Here is a 24693-nt window from a genome sequence, read left to right on the forward strand (position 1 = left end):
TAATAGTACTGGAGTGATATAAGAGGAGCGGCTGATATCAGTCACATATGATGTAATGTCTCTGGAGGATATAATAGTACTGGAGTGATATAAGAGGAGCGGCTGATATCAGTCACACATATGATGTAATGTCTCTGGAGGATATAATAGTACTGGAGTAATATAAGAGGAGCGGCTGATATCAGTCACATATGATGTAATGTCTCTGGAGGATATAATAGTGCTGGAGTGATATAAGAGGAGCGGCTGATATCAGTCACATATGATGTAATGTCTCTGGAGGATATAATAGTGCTGGAGTGATATAAGAGGAGCGGCTGATATCAGTCACATATGATGTAATGTCTCTGGAGGATATAATAGTGCTGGAGTGATATAAGAGGAGCGGCTGATATCAGTCACACATATGATGTAATGTCTGGAGGATATAATAGTACTGGAGTGATATAAGAGGAGCGGCTGAGATCAGTCACATATGATGTAATGTCTCTGGAGGATATAATAGTGCTGGAGTGATATAAGAGGAGCAGCTGATATCAGTCACATATATGATGTAATGTCTCTGGAGGATATAATAGTGCTGGAGTGTTATAAGAGGAGCGGCTGATATCAGTCACACATATGATGTAATGTCTCTGGAGGATATAATAGTACTGGAGTGATATAAGAGGAGCGGCTGATATCAGTCACACATATGATGTAATGTCTCTGGAGGATATAATAGTACTGGAGTGATATAAGAGGAGCGGCTGATATCAGTCACATATGTTGTAATGTCTCTGGAGGATATAATAGTACTGGAGTGATATAAGAGGAGCGGCTGATATCAGTCACACATATGATGTAATGTCTCTGGAGGATATAATAGTGCTGGAGTGTTATAAGAGGAGCGGCTGATATCAGTCACATACGATGTAATGTCTCTGGAGGATATAATAGTACTGGAGTGTTATAAGAGGAGCGGCTGATATCAGTCACATACGATGTAATGTCTCTGGAGGATATAATAGTACTGGAGCGTTATAAGAGGAGCGGCTGATATCAGTCACACATATGAAGTAATGTCTCTGGAGGATATAATAGTACTGGAGTGATATAAGAGGAGCGGCTGATATCAGTCACATATGATGTAATGTCTCTGGAGGATAGAATAGTGCTGGAGTGTTATAAGAGGAGCGGCTGATATCAGTCACACATATGATGTAATGTCTCTGGAGGATATAATAGTACTGGAGTGATATAAGAGGAGCGGCTGATATCAGTCACACATGATGTAATGTCTCTGGAGGATATAATAGTACTGGAGTGATATAAGAGGAGCGGCTGATATCAGTCACATATGATGTAATGTCTCTGGAGGATAGAATAGTGCTGGAGTGTTATAAGAGGAGCGGCTGATATCAGTCACACATATGATGTAATGTCTCTGGAGGATATAATAGTACTGGAGTGATATAAGAGGAGCGGCTGATATCAGTCACACATATGATGTAATGTCTCTGGAGGATATAATAGTACTGGAGTGATATAAGAGGAGCGGATGATATCAGTCACATATGTTGTAATGTCTCTGGAGGATATAATAGTACTGGAGTGATATAAGAGGAGTGGCTGATATCAGTCACATATGATGTAATGTCTCTGGAGGATATAATAGTGCTGGAGTGATATAAGAGGAGCGGCTGATATCAGTCACACATATGATGTAATGTCTCTGGAGGATATAATAGTACTGGAGTGATATAAGAGGAGCGGCTGATATCAGTCACACATATGATGTAATGTCTCTGGAGGATATAATAGTACTGGAGTGTTATAAGAGGAGCGGCTGATATCAGTCACATATGATGTAATGTCTCTGGAGGATATAATAGTACTGGAGTGATATAAGAGGAGCGGCTGATATCAGTCACACATATGATGTAATGTCTCTGGAGGATATAATAGTACTGGAGTGATATAAGAGGAGCGGCTGATATCAGTCACATATGATGTAATGTCTCTGGAGGATATAATAGTACTGGAGTGATATAAGAGGAGCGGCTGATATCAGTCACACATATGATGTAATGTCTCTGGAGGATATAATAGTGCTGGAGTGTTATAAGAGGAGCCGCTGATATCAGTCACATATGATGTAATGTCTCTGGAGGATATAATAGTGCTGGAGTGATATAAGAGGAGCGGCTGATATCAGTCACATATATGATGTAATGTCTCTGGAGGATATAATAGTGCTGGAGTGATATAAGAGGAGTGGCTGATATCAGTCACACATATGATGTAATGTCTCTGGAGGATATAATAGTACTGGAGTGATATAAGAGGAGCGGCTGATATCAGTCACACATATGATGTAATGTCTCTGGAGGATATAATAGTACTGGAGTGATATAAGAGGAGCGGCTGATATCAGTCACATATGATGTAATATCTCTGGAGGATATAATAGTTCTGGAGTGATATAAGAGGAGCGGCTGATATCAGTCACACATATGATGTAATGTCTCTGGAGGATATAATAGTACTGGAGTGATATAAGAGGAGCGGCTGATATCAGTCACATATGATGTAATGTCTCTGGAGGATATAATAGTACTGGAGTGATATAAGAGGAGCGGCTGATATCAGTCACACATATGATGTAATGTCTCTGGAGGATATAATAGTACTGGAGTGATATAAGAGGAGCGGCTGATATCAGTCACATATGATGTAATGTCTCTGGAGGATATAATAGTACTGGAGTGATATAAGAGGAGTGGCTGATATCAGTCACATATGATGTAATGTCTGGGGGATATAATAGTGCTGGAGTGTTATAAGAGGAGCGGCTGATATCAGACTCACATATGATGTAATGTCTCTGGAGGATATAATAGTGCTGGAGTAATATAAGAGGAGCGGCTGATATCAGTCACACATATGATGTAATGTCTCTGGGGGATATAATAGTACTGGAGTGATATAAGAGGAGCGGCTGATATCAGTCACACATATGATGTAATGTCTCTTGAGGATATAATAGTGCTGGAGTGATATAAGAGGTGCGGCTGATATCAGTCACATATGATGTAATGTCTCTGGAGGATATAATAGTACTGGAGTGATATAAGAGGAGCGGCTGATATCAGTCACACATATGATGTAATGTCTCTGGAGGATATAATAGTACTGGAGTGATATATGAGGAGCGGCTGATATCAGTCACACATATGATGTAATGTCTCTGGAGGATATAATAGTGCTGGAGTGTTATAAGAGGAGCGGCTGATATCAGTCACACATATGATGTAATGTCTCTGGAGGATATAATAGTACTGGAGTGATATAAGAGGAGCGGCTGATATCAGTCACACATATGATGTAATGTCTCTGGAGGATATAATAGTACTGGAGTGTTATAAGAGGAGCGGCTGATATCAGTCACATACGATGTAATGTCTCGAGGATATAATAGTACTGGAGCGTTATAAGAGGAGCGGCTGATATCAGTCACATATATGATGTAATGTCTCTGGAGGATATAATAGTACTGGAGTGATATAAGAGGAGCGGCTGATATCAGTCACATACGATGTAATGTCTCGAGGATATAATAGTACTGGAGCGTTATAAGAGGAGCGGCTGATATCAGTCACACATATGATGTAATGTCTCTGGAGGATATAATAGTGCTGGAGTGTTATAAGAGGAGCGGCTGATATCAGTCACATATGATGTAATGTCTCTGGAGGATATAATAGTACTGGAGTGATATAAGAGGAGCGGCTGATATCAGTCACACATATGATGTAATGTCTCTGGAGGATATAATAGTGCTGGAGTGTTATAAGAGGAGCGGCTGATATCAGTCACATATGATGTAATGTCTCTGGAGGATATAATAGTACTGGAGTGTTATAAGAGGAGCGGCTGATATCAGTCACATACGATGTAATGTCTCTGGAGGATATAATAGTACTGGAGCGTTATAAGAGGAGCGGCTGATATCAGTCACACATATGAAGTAATGTCTCTGGAGGATATAATAGTACAGGAGTGTTATAAGAGGAACGGCTGATATCAGTCACATATGATGTAATGTCTCTGGAGGATATAATAGTACTGGAGTGATATAAGAGGAGCGGCTGATATCAGTCACACATATGATGTAATGTCTCTGGAGGATATAATAGTACTGGAGTGATATAAGAGGAGCGGCTGATATCAGTCACACATATGATGTAATGTCTGGAGGATATAATAGTACTGGAGTGATATAAGAGGAGCGGCTGATATCAGTCACATATGATGTAATGTCTCTGGAGGATATAATAGTACTGGAGTGATATAAGAGGAGCGGCTGATATCAGTCACATATGATGTAATGTCTGGAGGATATAATAGTACTGGAGTGTTATAAGAGGAGCGGCTGATATCAGTCAGTCACACATATGATGTAATGTCTCTGGAGGATATAATAGTACTGGAGTGATATAAGAGGAGTGGCTGATATCAGTCACATATGATGTAATGTCTCTGGAGGATATAATAGTACTGGAGTGATATAAGAGGAGCGGCTGATATCAGTCACACATGATGTAATGTCTCTGGAGGATATAATAGTGCTGGAGTGATATAAGAGGAGCCGCTGATATCAGTCACACATATGATGTAATGTCTCTGGAGGATATAATAGTGCTGGAGTGATAGAGGAGCGGCTGATATCAGTCACACATATGATGTAATGTTTCTGGAGGATATAATAGTACTGGAGTGATAAGAGGAGCGGCTGATATCAGTCACACATATGATGTAATGTCTCTGGAGGATATAATAGTACTGGAGTGATATAAGAGGAGCGGCTGATATCAGTCACATATGATGTAATGTCTCTGGAGGATATAATAGTACTGGAGTGATATAAGAGGAGTGGCTGATATCAGTCACATATGATGTAATGTCTCCGGAGGATATAATAGTACTGGAGTGATATAAGAGGAGCGGCTGATATCAGTCACACATATGATGTAATGTCTGGAAGATATAATAGTGCTGGAGTGATATAAGAGGAGCGGCTGATATCAGTCACACATATGATGTAATGTCTGGAAGATATAATAGTGCTGGAGTGATATAAGAGGAGCGGCTGATATCAGTCACACATATGATGTAATGTCTCTGGAGTATATAATAGTACTGGAGTGTTATAAGAGGAGCGGCTGATATCAGTCACATATGATGTAATGTCTCTGGAGATATAATAGTGCTGGAGTGTTATAAGAGGAGCGGCTGATATCAGTCACATATGATGTAATGTCTCTGGAGGATATAATAGTGCTGGAGTGATATAAGAGGAGCGGCTGATATCAGTCACACATATGATGTAATGTCTCTGGAGGATATAATAGTACTGGAGTGATATAAGAGGAGCGGCTGATATCAGTCACATATGATGTAATGTCTCTGGAGGATATAATAGTGCTGGAGTGATATAAGAGGAGCGGCTGATATCAGTCAGATATATGATGTAATGTCTCTGGAGGATATAATAGTACTGGAGTGATATAAGAGGAGCGGCTGATATCAGTCACACATGTGATGTAATGTCTCTGGAGGATATAATAGTACTGGAGTGATATAAGAGGAGCGGCTGATATCAGTCATATATATGATGTAATGTCTCTGGAGGTACTCAGCACTGGAGTTATGTGGGGGGGGGCAGGTAAGTTTTTAACCCCTCCGGACAATTATCCTATTGAAGAACACTACAGTCACCTCTCCACAGCCTCAAACTGCTGATAACAGAGAATGAGCGCTATTGTTATGGGCTGCATCTTATAAGTCTTGTTCAGCCACGTGATCAGGATCTCACATTATTGCACACGCTCGGTCTTTTATCTCCATCGGTCAGTGTAAACCCATAAAATGTCACATTTCACCCCAAAAATTCTGCCACTGCTCCTATATGAAGTCTATACAGGGTGAAAAGTTTGGGGTTCTCAGTACCAGTTCAGAGCAGAGAATTCTTCCTCCATGTTTTATCACTGTTCCTCCTCTTGGCTCTTTCTTCAGCCGTTCTCACCACAAGACGATCTCCTCAACTTCCCGTATACTGATCCAAATACATCCTCTGGGAATAAGAGAGAAATAAATCACAGACCGAAAGATGAACAGAAGCATGAGAGCAAAATAATGGGAATGAGAATATACAACATCCCCTGAACTGGTCACATCCATATTCTTGTATATAGGGGCAGTATTATAGTAGTTATATTCTTGTATATAGGAGCAGTATTATAGTAGTTATATTCTTGTATATAGGAGGCAGTATTATAGTAGTTATATTCTTGTATATAGGGGGCAGTATTATAGTAGTTATATTCTTGTATATAGGGGGCAGTATTATAGTAGTTATATTCTTGTATATAGGGGGCAGTATTATAGTAGTTATATTCGTGTATATAGGGGCAGTATAATAGTAGTTATATTCTTGTATATAAGAGCAGTATTATAGTAGTTATATTCTTGTATATAGGAGCAGTATTATAGTAGTTATATTCTTGTATATAGGAGCAGTATTATAGTAGTTATATTCTTGTATATAGGAGCAGTATTATAGTAGTTATATTCTTGTATATAGGGGGCAGTATTATAGTAGTTATATTCTTGTATATAGGGGGCAGTATTATAGTAGTTATATTCTTGTATATAGGGGGCAGTATTATAGTAGTTATATTCGTGTATATAGGGGCAGTATAATAGTAGTTATATTCTTGTATATAGGAGCAGTATTATAGTAGTTATATTCTTGTATATAGGAGCAGTATTATAGTAGTTATATTCTTGCATATAGGAGCAGTATTATAGTAGTTATATTCTTGTATATAGGAGCAGTATTATAGTAGTTATATTCTTGTATATAGGAGCAGTATTATAGTAGTTATATTCTTGTATATAGGAGCAGTATTATAGTAGTTATATTCTTGTATATAGGAGCAGTATTATAGTAGTTATATTCTTGTATATAGGAGGCAGTATTATAGTAGTTATATTCTTGTATATAGGGGGCAGTATTATAGTAGTTATATTCTTGTATATAGGGGGCAGTATTATAGTAGTTATATTCTTGTATATAGGGGGCAGTATTATAGTAGTTATATTCTTGTATATAGGGGGCAGTATTATAGTAGTTATATTCGTGTATATAGGGGCAGTATAATAGTAGTTATATTCTTGTATATAAGAGCAGTATTATAGTAGTTATATTCTTGTATATAGGAGCAGTATTATAGTAGTTATATTCTTGTATATAGGAGCAGTATTATAGTAGTTATATTCTTGTATATAGGAGCAGTATTATAGTAGTTATATTCTTGTATATAGGAGCAGTATTATAGTAGTTATATTCTTGTATATAGGAGCAGTATTATAGTAGTTATATTCTTGTATATAGGAGCAGTATTATAGTAGTTATATTCTTGTATATAGGAGCAGTATTATAGTAGTTATATTCTTGTATATAGGAGGCAGTATTATAGTAGTTATATTCTTGTATATAGGGGGCAGTATTATAGTAGTTATATTCTTGTATATAGGGGGCAGTATTATAGTAGTTATATTCTTGTATATAGGGGCAGTATTATAGTAGTTATATTCTTGTATATAGGGGGCAGTATTATAGTAGTTATATTCTTGTATATAGGGGCAGTATTATAGTAGTTATATTCTTGTATATAGGAGCAGTATTATAGTAGTTATATTCTTGTATATAGGAGCAGTATTATAGTAGTTCTATTCTTGTATATAGGGGCAGTATTATAGTAGTTATATTCTTGTATATAGGGGCAGTATTATAGTAGTTATATTCTTGTATCTAGGAGCAGTATTATAGTAGTTATATTCTTGTATCTAGGAGCAGTATTATAGTAGTTATATTCTTGTATCTAGGAGGCAGTATTATAGTAGTTATATTCTTGTATATAGGGGGCAGTATTATAGTAGTTATATTCTTGTATATAGGAGCAGTATTATAGTAGTTATATTCTTGTATCTAGGAGCAGTATTATAGTAGTTATATTCTTGTATATAGGAGGCAGTATTATAGTAGTTATATTCTTGTATATAGGGGGCAGTATTATAGTAGTTATATTCTTGTATATAGGAGCAGTATTATAGTAGTTATATTCTTGTATATAGGAGCAGTATTATAGTAGTTATATTCTTGTATATAGGAGCAGTATTATAGTAGTTATATTCTTGTATATAGGAGCAGTATTATAGTAGTTATATTCTTGTATATAGGAGGCAGTATTATAGTAGTTATATTCTTGTATATAGGGGGCAGTATTATAGTAGTTATATTCTTGTATATAGGGGGCAGTATTATAGTAGTTATATTCTTGTATATAGGGGGCAGTATTATAGTAGTTATATTCTTGTATATAGGGGGCAGTATTATAGTAGTTATATTCGTGTATATAGGGGCAGTATAATAGTAGTTATATTCTTGTATATAAGAGCAGTATTATAGTAGTTATATTCTTGTATATAGGAGCAGTATTATAGTAGTTATATTCTTGTATATAGGAGCAGTATTATAGTAGTTATATTCTTGTATATAGGAGCAGTATTATAGTAGTTATATTCTTGTATATAGGAGCAGTATTATAGTAGTTATATTCTTGTATATAGGAGCAGTATTATAGTAGTTATATTCTTGTATATAGGAGCAGTATTATAGTAGTTATATTCTTGTATATAGGAGCAGTATTATAGTAGTTATATTCTTGTATATAGGAGCAGTATTATAGTAGTTATATTCTTGTATATAGGAGCAGTATTATAGTAGTTATATTCTTGTATATAGGAGCAGTATTATAGTAGTTATATTCTTGTATATAGGAGGCAGTATTATAGTAGTTATATTCTTGTATATAGGGGGCAGTATTATAGTAGTTATATTCTTGTATATAGGGGGCAGTATTATAGTAGTTATATTCTTGTATATAGGGGCAGTATTATAGTAGTTATATTCTTGTATATAGGGGGCAGTATTATAGTAGTTATATTCTTGTATATAGGGGCAGTATTATAGTAGTTATATTCTTGTATATAGGAGCAGTATTATAGTAGTTATATTCTTGTATATAGGAGCAGTATTATAGTAGTTCTATTCTTGTATATAGGGGCAGTATTATAGTAGTTATATTCTTGTATATAGGGGCAGTATTATAGTAGTTATATTCTTGTATATAGGAGCAGTATTATAGTAGTTATATTCTTGTATCTAGGAGCAGTATTATAGTAGTTATATTCTTGTATATAGGAGGCAGTATTATAGTAGTTATATTCTTGTATATAGGGGGCAGTATTATAGTAGTTATATTCTTGTATATAGGGGGCAGTATTATAGTAGTTATATTCTTGTATATAGGGGCAGTATTATAGTAGTTATATTCTTGTATATAGGGGGCAGTATTATAGTAGTTATATTCTTGTATATAGGGGCAGTATTATAGTAGTTATATACTTGTATATAGGGGGCAGTATTATAGTAGTTATATTCTTGTATATAGGGGCAGTATTATAGTAGTTATATACTTGTATATAGGGGGCAGTATTATAGTAGTTATATTCTTGTCCATAGGGGGCAGTATTATAGTAGTTATATTCTTGTATATAGGGGGCAGTATTATAGTAGTTATATTCTTGTATATAGGGAGCAGTATTATAGTAGTTATATTCTTGTATATAGGAGCAGTATTATAGTAGTTATATTCTTGTATATAGGAGCAGTATTATAGTAGTTATATTCTTGTATATAGGGGGCAGTATTATAGTAGTTATATTCTTGTATATAGGGAGCAGTATTATAGTAGTTATATTCTTGTATATAGGAGCAGTATTATAGTAGTTATATTCTTGTATATAGGGGACAGTATTGTAGTAGTTATATTCTTGTATATAGGGGCAGTATTATAGTAGTTATATTCTTGTATGTAGGGGGCAGTATTATAGTAGTTATATTCTTGTATATAGGGGCAGTATTATAGTAGTTATATACTTGTATATAGGGGGCAGTATTATAGTAGTTATATTCTTGTCCATAGGGGGCAGTATTATAGTAGTTATATTCTTGTATATAGGGGGCAGTATTATAGTAGTTATATTCTTGTATATAGGGAGCAGTATTATAGTAGTTATATTCTTGTATATAGGGGGCAGTATTATAGTAGTTATATTCTTGTATATAGGGGGCAGTATTATAGTAGTTATATTCTTGTATATAGGGGGCAGTATTATAGTAGTTATATTCTTGTATATAGGGGACAGTATTATAGTAGTTGTATTCTTGTATATAGGGAGCAGTATTATAGTAGTTATATTCTTGTATATAGGAGCAGTATTATAGTAGTTATATTCTTGTATATAGGGGACAGTATTATAGTAGTTGTATTCTTGTATATAGGAGCAGTATTATAGTAGTTATATTCTTGTACATAGGGGGCAGTATTATAGTGGTTATATTCTTGTATATAGGAGCAGTATTATAGTAGTTATATTCTTGTATATAGGGGATATAGTTATAGGGGATATAGGGGATATAGTTATATTATAGTAGTTATATTCTTGTATATAGGAGCAGTATTATAGTAGTTATATTCTTGTATATAGGGACATTATTATAGTAGTTATATTCTTGTATATAGGGGCAGTATTATAGTAGTTATATTCTTGTATATAGAGGCAGTATTATAGTAGTTATATTCTTGTATATAGGAGCAGTATTATAGTAGTTATATTCTTGTATATAGGAGCAGTATTATAGTAGTTACATTCTTGTATATAGGGGGCAGTATTGCAGTAGTTATATTCTTGTATATAGGGGGCAGTATTATAGTAGTTATATTCTTGTATATAGGGGCAGTATTATAGTAGTTATATTCTTGTATATAGAGTCAGTATTATAGTAGTTATATTCTTGTATATAGGGGGAGTATTATAGTAGTTATATTCTTGTATATAGGGACATTATTATAGTAGTTATATTCTTGTATATAGGAGCAGTATTATAGTAGTTATATTCTTGTATATAGGGGATATAGTTATAGGGGATATAGGGGATATAGTTATATTATAGTAGTTATATTCTTGTATATAGGAGCAGTATTATAGTAGTTATATTCTTGTATATAGGGACATTATTATAGTAGTTATATTCTTGTATATAGGGGCAGTATTATAGTAGTTATATTCTTGTATATAGAGGCAGTATTATAGTAGTTATATTCTTGTATATAGGAGCAGTATTATAGTAGTTATATTCTTGTATATAGGAGCAGTATTATAGTAGTTACATTCTTGTATATAGGGGGCAGTATTGCAGTAGTTATATTCTTGTATATAGGGGGCAGTATTATAGTAGTTATATTCTTGTATATAGGGGCAGTATTATAGTAGTTATATTCTTGTATATAGAGGCAGTATTATAGTAGTTATATTCTTGTATATAGGGGGAGTATTATAGTAGTTATATTCTTGTATATAGGGGTAGTATTATAGTAGTTATATTCTTGTATATAGGAGCAGTATTATAGTAGTTATATTCTTGTATATAGGGGCAGTATTATAGTAGTTATATTCTTGTATATAGGGGTAGTATTATAGTAGTTATATTCTTGTATATAGGGACATTATTATAGTAGTTATATTCTTGTATATAGGGGGCAGTATTATAGTAGTTATATTCTTGTATATAGGAGCAGTATTATAGTAGTTATATTCTTGTATATAGGAGCAGTATTATAGTAGTTTTATTCTTGTATATAGGGACATTATTATAGTAGTTATATTCTTGTATATAGGGGCAGTATTATAGTAGTTATATTCTTGTATATAGGAGCAGTATTATAGTAGTTATATTCTTGTATATAGGAGCAGTATTATAGTAGTTATATTCTTGTACATAGGGGCAGTATTATAGTAGTTATATTCTTGTACATAGGAGCAGTATTATAGTAGTTATATTCTTGTATATAGGGGGCAGTATTATAGTAGTTATATTCTTGTATATAGGGAGCAGTATTATAGTAGTTATATTCTTGTATATAGGGGCAGTATTATAGTAGTTATATTCTTGTATATAGGGGTAGTATTATAGTAGTTATATTCTTGTATATAGGAGCAGTATTATAGTAGTTATATTCTTGTATATAGAGGCAGTATTATAGTAGTTATATTCTTGTATATAGGGGCAGTATTATAGTAGTTATATTCTTGTATATAGGGGTAGTATTATAGTAGTTATATTCTTGTATATAGGAGCAGTATTATAGTAGTTATATTCTTGTATATAGGAGGCAGTATTATAGTAGTTATATTCTTGTATATAGGGTGCAGTATTATAGTAGTTATATTCTTGTATATAGGGAGCAGTATTATATTAGTTATATTCTTGTATATAGGAGCAGTATTATAGTAGTTATATTCTTGTATATAGGAGCAGTATTATAGTAGTTATATTCTTGTATATAGGGGCAGTATTATAGTAGGTATATTCTTGTATATAGGGGCAGTATTATAGTAGTTCTATTCTTGTATATAGGGGCAGTATTATAGTAGGTATATTCTTGTATATAGGGGGCAGTATTATAGTAGTTATATTCTTGTATATAGGGGCAGTATTATAGTAGGCATATTCTTGTATATAGGAGCAGTATTATAGTAGTTATATTCTTGTATATAGGGGGCAGTATTATAGTAGTTATATTCTTGTATATAGGGGCAGTATTATAGTAGGTATATTCTTGTATATTGGGACAGTATTATAGTAGTTATATTCTTGTATATAGGGGCAGCATTATAGTAGTTATATTCTTGTATATAGGGACAGTATTATAGTAGTTATATTCTGGTCCATAGGGGGCAGTATTATAGTAGTTATATTCTTGTATATAGGGGCAGTATTATAGTAGTTATATTCTTGTATATAGGGAGGCAGTATTATAGTAGATTCTTGTATATAGGGGGCAGTATTATAGTAGTTATATTCTTGTATATAGGGGGCAGTATTATAGTAGTTATATTCTTGTATATAGGGGGCAGTATTATAGCAGTTATATTCTTGTACATAGGGGGCAGTATTATAGTAGTTATATTCTTGTATATAGGGTGCAGTATTATAGTAGTTATATTCTTGTATATAGGGAGCAGTATTATAGTAGTTATATTCTTGTATATAGGAGCAGTATTATAGTAGTTATATTCTTGTATATAGGGGCAGTATTATAGTAGGTATATTCTTGTATATAGGGGCAGTATTATAGTAGTTCTATTCTTGTATATAGGGGCAGTATTATAGTATGTATATTCTTGTATATAGGGGGCAGTATTATAGTAGTTATATTCTTGTATATAGGGGCAGTATTATAGTAGGCATATTCTTGTATATAGGAGCAGTATTATAGTAGTTATATTCTTGTATATAGGGGGCAGTATTATAGTAGTTATATTCTTGTATATAGGGGCAGCATTATGGTAGTTATATTCTTGTATATAGGGACAGTATTATAGTAGTTATATTCTGGTCCATAGGGGGCAGTATTATAGTAGTTATATTCTTGTATATAGGGGCAGTATTATAGTAGTTATATTCTTGTATATAGGGAGGCAGTATTATAGTAGTTAGATTCTTGTATATAGGGGGCAGTATTATAGTAGTTATATTCTTGTATATAGGGGGCAGTATTATAGTAGTTATATTCTTGTATATAGGGGGCAGTATTATAGTAGTTATATTCTTGTATATAGGGGGCAGTATTATAGCAGTTACATTCTTGTACATAGGGGGCAGTATTATAGTAGTTATATTCTTGTATATAGGAGCAGTATTATAGTAGTTATATTCTTGTATATAGGAGCAGTATTATAGTAGTTATATTCTTGTATATAGGGGACAGTATTATAGTAGTTGTATTCTTGTATATAGAGGCAGTATTATAGTAGTTATATTCTTGTATATAGGGGGCAGTATTATAGTAGTTATATTCTTGTATATAGGGGGCAGTATTATAGTAGTTCTATTCTTGTATATAGGGAGCAGTATTATAGTAGTTATATTCTTGTATATAGGGGCAGTATTATAGTAGTTATATTCTTGTATATAGGGGTAGTATTATAGTAGTTATATTCTTGTATATAGGAGCAGTATTATAGTAGTTATATTCTTATATATAGGGGCAGTATTATAGTAGTTATATTCTTGTATATAGAGGCAGTATTATAGTAGTTATATTCTTGTATATAGGGGCAGTATTATAGTAGTTATATTCTTGTATATAGGGGTAGTATTATAGTAGTTATATTCTTGTATATAGGAGGCAGTATTATAGTAGTTATATTCTTGTATATAGGAGCAGTATTATAGTAGTTATATTCTTGTATATAGGGAGCAGTATTATATTAGTTATATTCTTGTATATAGGAGCAGTATTATAGTAGTTATATTCTTGTATATAGGAGCAGTATTATAGTAGTTATATTCTTGTATATAGGAGCAGTATTATAGTAGTTATATTCTTGTATATAGGGAGCAGTATTATATTAGTTATATTCTTGTATATAGGAGCAGTATTATAGTAGTTATATTCTTGTATATAGGGGCAGTATTATAGTAGTTATATTCTTATATATAGGGGCAGTATTATAGTAGTTATATTCTTGTATATAGGGGCAGTATTATAGTAGTTATATTCTTATATATAGGGGCAATATTATAGTAGTTATATTCTTGTATATAGAGGCAGTATTATAGTAGTTATATTCTTGTATATAGGGGCAGTATTATAGTAGTTATATTCTTGTATATAGGGGCAGTATTATAGTAGGTATATTCTTGTATATAGGGGCAGTATTATAGTAGGTATATTCTTGTATATAGGGGCAGTATTATAGTAGGTATATTCTTGTATATAGGGGGCAGTATTATAGTAGTTCTATTCTTGTATATAGGGGCAGTATTATAGTAGGTATATTCTTGTATATAGGAGCAGTATTATAGTAGTTATATTCTTGTATATAGGGGCAGTATTATAGTAGTTATATTCTTGTATATAGGGGCAGTACTATAGTAGGTATATTCTTGTATATAGGGACAGTATTATAGTAGTTATATTCTTGTATATAGGAGCAGTATTATAGTAGTTATATTCTTGTATATAGGGACAGTATTATAGTAGGTATATTCTTGTATATAGGGGCAGTATTATAGTAGGTATATTCTTGTATATAGGAGCAGTATTATAGTAGTTATATTCTTGTATATAGGAGCAGTATTATAGTAGTTATATTCTTGTATATAGGGGGCAGTATTATAGTAGTTATATTCTTGTATATAGGGGCAGTATTATAGTAGGTATAGTCTTGTATATAGGGATAGTATTATAGTAGTTATATTCTTGTATATAGGGACAGTATTATAGTAGTTATATTCTGGTCCATAGGGGGCAGTATTATAGTAGTTATATTCTTGTATATAGGGGCAGTATTATAGTAGTTATATTCTTGTATATAGGGAGGCAGTATTATAGTAGTTATATTCTTGTATATAGGGGTAGTATTATAGTAGTTATATTCTTGTATATAGGGGTAGTATTATAGTAGTTATATTCTTGTATATAGAGGCAGTATTATAGTAGTTATATTCTTGTATATAGGGACAGTATTATAGTAGTTATATTCTTGTATATAGGGGGCAGTATTATAGTAGTTATATTCTTGTATATAGGGGGAGTATTATAGTAGTTATATTCTTGTATATAGGGGGAGTATTATAGTAGTTATATTCTTGTATATAGGGGTAGTATTATAGTAGTTATATTCTTGTATATAGGAGTAGTATTATAGTAGTTATATTCTTGTATATAGGGGCAGTATTATAGTAGTTATATTGTATATAGGGGGCAGTATTATAGTAGTTATATTCTTGTATAGAGGGGGCAGTATTATAGTAGTTATATTCTTGTATAGAGGGGGCAGTATTATAGTAGTTATATTCTTGTATATAGGGGGCAGTATTATAGTAGTTATATTCTTGTATATAGGGGGCAGTATTATAGTAGTTATATTCTTGTATATAGGGGACAGTATTATAGTAGTTATATTCTTGTATATAGGAGCAGTATTATAGTAGTTATATACTTGTATATAGGGGCAGTATTATAGTAGTTATATTCTTGTATATAGGGGGCAGCATTATAGTAGTTATATTCTTGTATATAGGGGGCAGTATTATAGTAGTTATATTCTTGTATATAGGAGCAGTATTATAGTAGTTATATTCTTGTATATAGGGGGAAGTATTATAGTAGTTATATTCTTGTATATAGGGGACAGTATTATAGTAGTTATATTCTTGTATATAGGGTGCAGTATTATAGTAGTTATATTCTTGTATATAGGAGCAGTATTATGGTAGTTATATTCTTGTATATAGGGGCAGTATTATAGTAGTTATATTCTTGTATATAGAGGGAGTATTATAGTAGTTATATTCTTGTATATAGAGGGAGTATTATAGTAGTTATATTCTTGTATATAGGGGGCAGTATTATAGTAGTTATATTCTTGTATATAGGGGCAGTATTATAGTAGTTATATTCTTGTATATAGAGGCAGTATTATAGTCGTTATATTCTTGTATATAGGGACTAGTATTATAGTAGTTATATTCTTGTATATAGGGGCAGTATTATAGTAGTTATATTCTTGTATATAGGGGGCAGTATTATAGTAGTTATTTTCTTGTATATAGGGTGCAGTATTATAGTAGTTATATTCTTGTATATAGGGGCAGTATTATAGTAGTTATATTCTTGTATATAGAGGCAGTATTATAGTAGTTATATTCTTGTATATAGGGACTAGTATTATAGTAGTTATATTCTTGTATATAGGGAGCAGTATTATAGTAGTTATATTCTTGTATATAGGGGCAGTATTATAGTAGTTATATTCTTGTATATAGGAGGCAGTATTATAGTAGTTATATTCTTGTATATAGGAGCAGTATTATAGTAGTTATATTCTTGTATATAGGGGCAGTATTATAGTAGTTATATTCTTGTATATAGGAGCAGTATTATAGTAGTTATATTCCTGTATATAGGGGACTAGTATTATAGTAGTTATATTCTTGTATATAGGGGCAGTATTATAGTAGTTATATTCTTGTATATAGGAGCAGTATTATAGTAGTTATATTCTTGTATATAGGGGTCAGTATTATAGTAGTTATATTCTTGTATATAGGGGCAGTATTATAGTAGTTATATTCTTGTATATAGGAGCAGTATTATAGTAGTTATATTCTTGTATATAGGGGTCAGTATTATAGTAGTTATATTCCTGTATATAGGGGACTAGTATTATAGTAGTTATATTCTTGTATATAGGGGCAGTATTATAGTAGTTATATTCTTGTATATAGGAGCAGTATTATAGTAGTTATATTCTTGTATATAGGGGTCAGTATTATAGTAGTTATATTCTTGTATATAGAGGCAGTATTATAGTAGTTATATTCCTGTATATAGGGGACTAGTATTATAGTAGTTATATTCTTGTATATAGGGGCAGTATTATAGTAGTTATATTCTTGTATATAGGAGCAGTATTATAGTAGTTATATTCTTGTATATAGGGGTCAGTATTATAGTAGTTATATTCTTGTATATAGGGGCAGTATTATAGTAGTTATATTCTTGTATATAGGAGCAGTATTATAGTAGTTATATTCTTGTATATAGGGGTCAGTATTATAGTAGTTATATTCTTGTATATAGGGGCAGTATTATAGTAGTTATATTCTTGTATATAGGAGCAGTATTATAGTAGTTATATTCTTGTATATAGGGGCAGTATTATAGTAGTTATATTCTTGTATATAGGGGCAGTATTATAGTAGTTATATTCTTGTATATAGGGGCAGTATTATAGTAGTTATATTCTTGTATATAGAGGCAGTATTATAGTAGTTATATTCTTGTATATAGGGGGCAGTATTATAGTAGTTATATTCTTGTATATAGGGGGCAGTATTATAGTAGATATATTCTTGTATATAGAGGTAGTATTATAGTAGTTATATGCTTGTATATAGGGGGCAGTATTATAGTAGTTATATACTTGTATATAGGGGGGCAGTATTATAGTAGTTATATTCTTGTATATAGGGGGGCAGTATTATAGTAGTTATATTCTTGTATATAGGGGGGCAGTATTATAGTAGTTATATTCTTGTATATAGGAGCAGTATTATAGTAGTTATATTCTTGTATATAGGGGCAGTATTGTAGTTATAGTCTTGTAGACGGTATATATTGTAGATTCATGTGACTAGGAATGTTATAATGGATACTGATGGTCTCTGGGTACGGACGCGGCAGTGTGACCTCTGATTGGATGACAGCACCTTGTTTCATGCCGCTCGCCCTTGGTTTACAGGGAAGCTCAGAGCAGGAGATTACAAGGAGTAAAGTTCACATTATACTGGAGAGAACAGTCAAGTAAGGGAATAAAATGATCAATTCTGTGAAAAAAAACTAAATTGCAGTGATTTTCTCATCTGACACTTTACACTAAAGGAAAACTAAACAGCAGGAAAGGTTCAGGGATTATCCTGGATTATAGGGAAATCCACGAAAAGCTCCTCTAATCAGAATTTGCTAAAAATAACAATCCCAGTAAATATCAGTCCTGGAGTTGTCCTCGTCTGATAAGTCATCAGTTATATCAGTTTCTGGGAATGCTGGGTGTCCATCGTTATGTCATTCTTACGTTTTTAAGGGTTGTCACCAAGCTTTCCGGAGTCCTGAATAGTCCAATAATGTATTAGAGCAGGAGTGTGATCTGTATCATTGGATAGTCAGGAACATTTACCATTCAGGACCTTAGGAAAAGCTGAATGGCAACCCCTATGGAAGCTGTAACGGTAATAATATTGGTGGTCACTCAGCTTTCCCAGAAACAGATATTGATTTCGTGACACTGTTTCTTTTGTATGTCCCGACTTAATCTTGTTGGTATCGGCAGCCATATTGATAATAGAATTCCTCTACATGGACAAAAGTATTGGGACAGCTCCACATTCCACCTCCAGGATGTTTTAGGACGTCCTATTCTACATCTATAGACATTAATCTGGAGTTGTTCCCCCTTTGCAGTAAAACATCTTCCACTCTTCTTTCTTTCTACAAGATCTTAGTATCTGCAGGAGCTTTCGCCCCCTCATCCAGAAGATCATGTGTGAGGTCAGACACTGATGTTGGGGGAGGGGGCCGGGCTCTATCTCCATTCTAGTTCATCCCAAAGGTATTGGATGGGGTTGAGGTCAAGATCTTCCACACAAAACTCCCTCCAATCAACCAACCAAGTGACCAACCAACCAGTCATGTCTTTATGGATGTTGTACATTGGGGCGCTGTCATGGGGAGCAGAAAAGACTGAACCCCAAACTGTTCCCACAAAGTTGGAAGCTACAAAATGTCCAAAATTAAGAATTGCCTTCACTGGAACTAAGGGGCCGACCCCTGAATTCACCAAAACCAGACTCGTCCATTTGATAGAGAAGCGTCACTCCGCATAACACGCTGCTCCAGAGTCCAGTGGTGGCGGCTTTACACCCCTCCATCTGACGCTTGGCATTGTGCTTGGTGATGTATGGCTGGCATGCAGCTGCTCGGCCCCCGTGCCATGAAACTCCCGGGCACAGTGTGCGGGTGTTAATACCAGGGGAGGTCTGTACTCTGCGGTTATGGAGTCAGCGGAGTGTTGGTGACTTTTCTGCACTTGCTCCTCAGCACTCGGCCCCCCGCTCTGTAGCTTTACGTGGTCTGCACTTCGTGGCTGTGATGCGGCGGTTATTTCCACTTTACTATAATATCAGTCACAGGTGATGGGGGGAGATCAAGGAGGGAGGAAGTTTCCGGAAATGACGTGTTACACCGGTGACGTCCTAGCACAGGACCGCGCTGGAGGTCACTGATCTTTTTTATACAGGAGAACAAACAGCGAAAATCTTATCAGCAAAGGAGCGAATATATAACTCGTCCTGAGAGCAAAGGTACCGGCCATAGAAAGTGATTACCCCTGACAGCGCTGCCAGTGACAGCGACATGAAGGAAATCTGATAAGAAGCCGCAGCAAAGGGAACGAAAGCGACAGAAATAATAATCCAGCTATAAATAAAACGAGGCGTCCGGTCCTATGTATATAACTCTTAATACCTGTATAATGACAAGTTCTACAATTTTCTAATAGACTTTGTGCGTCAATTCCTTACCATTTTCAGGATCTCTGCTTGCTGTCAATAAATGGCAACATTCAAATTTACACCCAGAGGTTAAAATCCCATCCTGACCTAACACTTTCACACAGCTGACTGTTTGCTACTATTAAATCCAGGCTGGACAATTCTTTGAGTCTGGACAACATTCTGATACATTTTACCTGCACCGATACATTGTAACGAACTATCAGTCCTGCAGAGAGATTTGTGGTGATGTGTTTAGCGCACAGAGGACATGACTGTAGCCACATGAGAAATGAGAACTATTAGTCAGGGCTGGATTTTAGTTTGCGGATGAAAAACAATGTTTCCATTCACTGACAGCAAGTTGGAAAAAATCATCATTTTAAGCACTATTAGAATTGTATGAGAAAATTGCTATCACTGGTCCTGCTCCCTTTATCAGCGAACGCATTTCTAGTGCAGAAGCCGTATATTGTAGGCAGTTTAGACTGACTTGCATTGTATTCTTTGTCAGGATGTTTACTAGGTTGCCGCAGACAATACGAATGAAATTAACCTAGATTTTATATTAATTCTGCAGAAATGGAGGTTCCGATCCAACAGGAGAGAAGTGGAGATACGGCAGAAATGAGCCAAAGAGCTGACACTCCACGCCCTGGAAACGTCCAATCACCTGTACAGCCCAAGAATACATCAGAGGAGCCGAAAGGAATAGAGAACACAGGATTTGTTGGGGACCCCCCACCTTATTCTCCCCCAGACCCAAAGATTGCCCATCTCTTGTACCCAAGTTACCCAGCGAACTTCTCCGGGAATATGCCAGTCTACTACCAGTCAGGACCCACAATGCCCAATGTCTACACTCAGCAGAACCTGCCGCCAGGATCGTACCCGTATATCATAGTAAGAGATGTAACATTCTGTTCTATCTGTCCCTGGTAAAGCTGGGTGACCACCAATAGGGCCACCATTATAGTCCACTCAGCTTTATCAGACCCCTGAATGGCCAACCTGTGCTGCATTATGGGGGTGAGGGACAGGTCAATGCATCATTATACAGATTTGATATTCAGGGGTCTGGGAAAGCTGAGTAACATTGTATTGATAAATGTCCACTATGGTAAGGGGAGGTATACACGGTCAATGTAGAACACACTGTGACAATGAGGTCTGCTCCAACTGCGCATTAACCCATCATTTATCAGTACCGGTGCGGTGAGATGCCGGCCGTGCACGCTCGTGTAAAGGGTTAACTGCGCACCTTCCCTGAGAAACAAGATCTCGGAGGCGGCTCCTTATCCGGGAGGACGGTGAATTATTTATGCCCAAAGGATCCAGCCCGGCGCACCGCGACCCTGCAAGGAGATCGGCCTAGTCCTCATATGTCCATATTAATTCACGCCCCTTTAAATTTGAATTGCGACATTTTTTTTTGTATGTGACCCCCATTATGTCCGATATTGTTAGTCTTGGGGTTTCGTTGATACCGCCATTGCTTCTCCGCAGAACGACAGCTCCCTGGGTGCGCCGCCTTCACCGCCGGAAGCGAGGACCAAGGACTACATGGTGGAGTCGGTTCTCGTTACATTCTTCTGCTGCTTCTTGACGGGAATCATTGCGGTGGTCTACTCGCATGAGGTGAGATACAAGACCGTGGGGGAGGGGCGAGAGGGGACCCCATTCTGACGCCTTAAAGGGGAAGTCTTTAATGCCATCAATCTCAAGGCAGAATTACGCCATTGTGCTCCCGTCAACACAGGGAACATCGCCGGAGTAATCAATTGTGGAGAAGCCCTTTAAATCCAGGTCCCGTGAGAGATCACGGCGGCAAGCAAATCACAGATCAGACGTCAATTATTCAGAACGGAAAAAAGCAAATCCGGCCGGCAGCAATAATGTAAAGCATCTAATATTAATGGGGTAAATAGGGCGGCCCCAGATATCGGCTCACCCACTGGAGATATTAACCCCGCAATAACAGGGCGTCCAGGCCTTAAAGGGCAGTTTGACACCCCAGTCCTACGCCAGGTTCCCCTGTAAACGGAGAATTATACAGCACCCATTAAAATAAATGTATCTGTCCGTGCAATGTATGGATATGTAGGGTCCCGGAAACCGGCTCCTTGTAGTGAGGGGTAAGAACGGGGGTCCCGTCTAATAATTAATAGTGAATATTAAATAACACAACTCTATAATGACCCGACAAGTTTAGCGATTTTTTTTTATTAGGTGTAGCTTGCTGTTATTACCTGGAAACTGTCAGCAAGCTGCTGTTGATGGATCTGCTATTCTTATTAGGTGCACTTCTGGGGGTCTGATTGGTGCAGCAGGATGCAGGTATACCCTAAGTGGAATACAAGCAGCACCAGCGTACACAACCTCACATATATAAACTTAGTAATGTTTCTAGTAGAAACCATCATATTGCAACGCCGACATATTGTACGAACGACAGTGATACACGCTCCAGCTATAGTCTTATAATCCGGCTGAGGGAGCCCCCTAGTGGCACAGACCATAAATAGCATGTCTCTATGAAGCTCATTCTCACCCACCTGTCTCTTCTCCAGACCCGGACAGCGCTGAGCAGAGGCGACATCCTGCAGGCTCAGGAGTCCTCCCGCAAGGCTCGCTCCCTCGTCCTCTTCAGCCTGCTCTTCGGAGTCTTCATCTCCATCAGTTGGATCATTTACGTGGTGGTGACCATTTTCTTATGATGGAGAAGAAATCGCTAATAAACTGTAAAAAAAGAACCTACTGCAGCGATCAAATATCACACGTCACCCTGCCGACCCTAATCCTCTACATCACCCCCAATAACTGGGGTGACGGGGGAGAACCCCAGGATGATTACTGTATGCTGATCAGGCCATAGAGCCATGTGTATATGTATAGAAAAGATGGAAATAAAATGGATTTATTTTTTTTATCAATCTCAAGTCTCCAAAAAACGAGACACAAACTGAACTACACGAAGCTGCTACGTCTAAGGACGTCCCGAGGGATAAAGATCCGCAACTTTCTAACATACTTGGTATTTTAATTCCTCAGTCTAAATTCTCTGCTTGCCATCAGTGAATGGAACCCTCGTCACCTAACTGAAAACCAGTCCTGACCTAGTACTGATGCACTGCCTAGATTTATTTTATTTTTTTAATTTAGTAGTGAGATGTAGTATGTTTCTATTCACTGACAGCAAGCAGGGAATTGAAAAAGTATATTTGAAAATGCCAGAATTTTTTATTAGGTAACGAATACAATTTATTTAATTAGAACTGGAAAAGTAGAAACGTAGGTGAATGGATAATAAGTAAATACATAAACACAGCGCCACCTACTGGACCACATGCGAAATACGCACAGAACTGAAAAAAATGTGGATGCCGAATCACGATTGGAGCTGAAAATTAACTCTCTTGGGGTGAATTAAACATTCTTTTGGCGTCATTGTGAATAAAAATGCATTTATCAGGTCCCTCCACCACTTTCTGCCATTTATCAATAGCTGCGGTGTTGGGGATTACGACGCTCTCCACGCGCAGATTACACGCAAGTACCACAGAGCGGCACGTCAGGGCTTATTAAATAGGCCTCACTGAATTTGGGCTGAACGGGTAGGGGCTTAACCAAGGAGTCAGGGCAGCAGTGGGGGAGGGCTCCTTCTGCAGACAGTTGCCTGAAGTCCGGACTGCAGTAGGAGAATTGCTGGGAATTTTTTGTGTACTTTCTATATTTACCGTCCCTTTAAAAGAGATTTTACACAGTAGCCAGGCCCATACGAAGCAATTTACATTCTATGGAAATTCAGCAGCTACTAGCGTCTCCGTAGGGAGCATAATCTTTCAGCAGCCGTGCCCAGACATCCAGCTCACAGGACGGCGCCTCATCCCGAGAGCCGCAGAGACACTCAGGTAACAGTGTGAACGCGCCTATAGATAAGTTGTCATAGTAGATAATACTTGCCTGCTACGCGCTGCAGCTCTGTAGCCTTCCTATAATACTATAGTGACCGGAAACCATTCTCCAAACTGCACTGGAAAACTGAAACACAGACTGGGAGAGGATGTGAATACTGAGGGCAGCCATAGACAGAAGTGTCACCTGTCCGATGTTCCGGGAAGACCCCCAACCAAGGTCATTGCTAGATTAGAGACCATCTCCCTCCATACAGACCCCCAGTTACAAGGCTGGGTCTATAGGGGGGGGATCTGCAGGATGACCTGACATGGTGGGTGGTCCTCGCCGCAGCCTGGTCTGTCCGTACATCCCCAGCCAAACAATACCCCACGTGACATCCCACAGTTCTCACATCCAATCCTGCCATCAGTTATAGGAACTTTTTTAGAACGGCTCCTTTTACGTATGAGACGCTGCGGAACCCAAGAAGCGAAGAACGAACA

The 24693-nt window shown here is 35.9% G+C and overlaps 1 protein-coding gene across 1 annotated transcript in view; it reads left to right on the forward strand.

The window, feature by feature from the left end:
- The window catches only part of PRRT1B (proline rich transmembrane protein 1B), a 33762-nt gene extending 10536 nt beyond the window's left edge, over nucleotides 1-23226 (forward strand). The window contains exons 2-4 of the mRNA XM_075834115.1: nucleotides 20874-21196; nucleotides 21800-21931; nucleotides 22864-23226. Of these exons, the coding sequence (XP_075690230.1) occupies nucleotides 20874-21196; nucleotides 21800-21931; nucleotides 22864-23010 (602 nt within the window). The 3' untranslated portion in view covers nucleotides 23011-23226. The remainder of the gene's footprint in view (nucleotides 1-20873; nucleotides 21197-21799; nucleotides 21932-22863) is intronic.
- The last annotated feature ends 1467 nt before the right edge of the window (nucleotides 23227-24693 follow it).

Source organism: Rhinoderma darwinii, chromosome 8, assembly GCF_050947455.1.
Source record: "Rhinoderma darwinii isolate aRhiDar2 chromosome 8, aRhiDar2.hap1, whole genome shotgun sequence".
Classification (NCBI taxonomy): domain Eukaryota; kingdom Metazoa; phylum Chordata; class Amphibia; order Anura; family Rhinodermatidae; genus Rhinoderma; species Rhinoderma darwinii.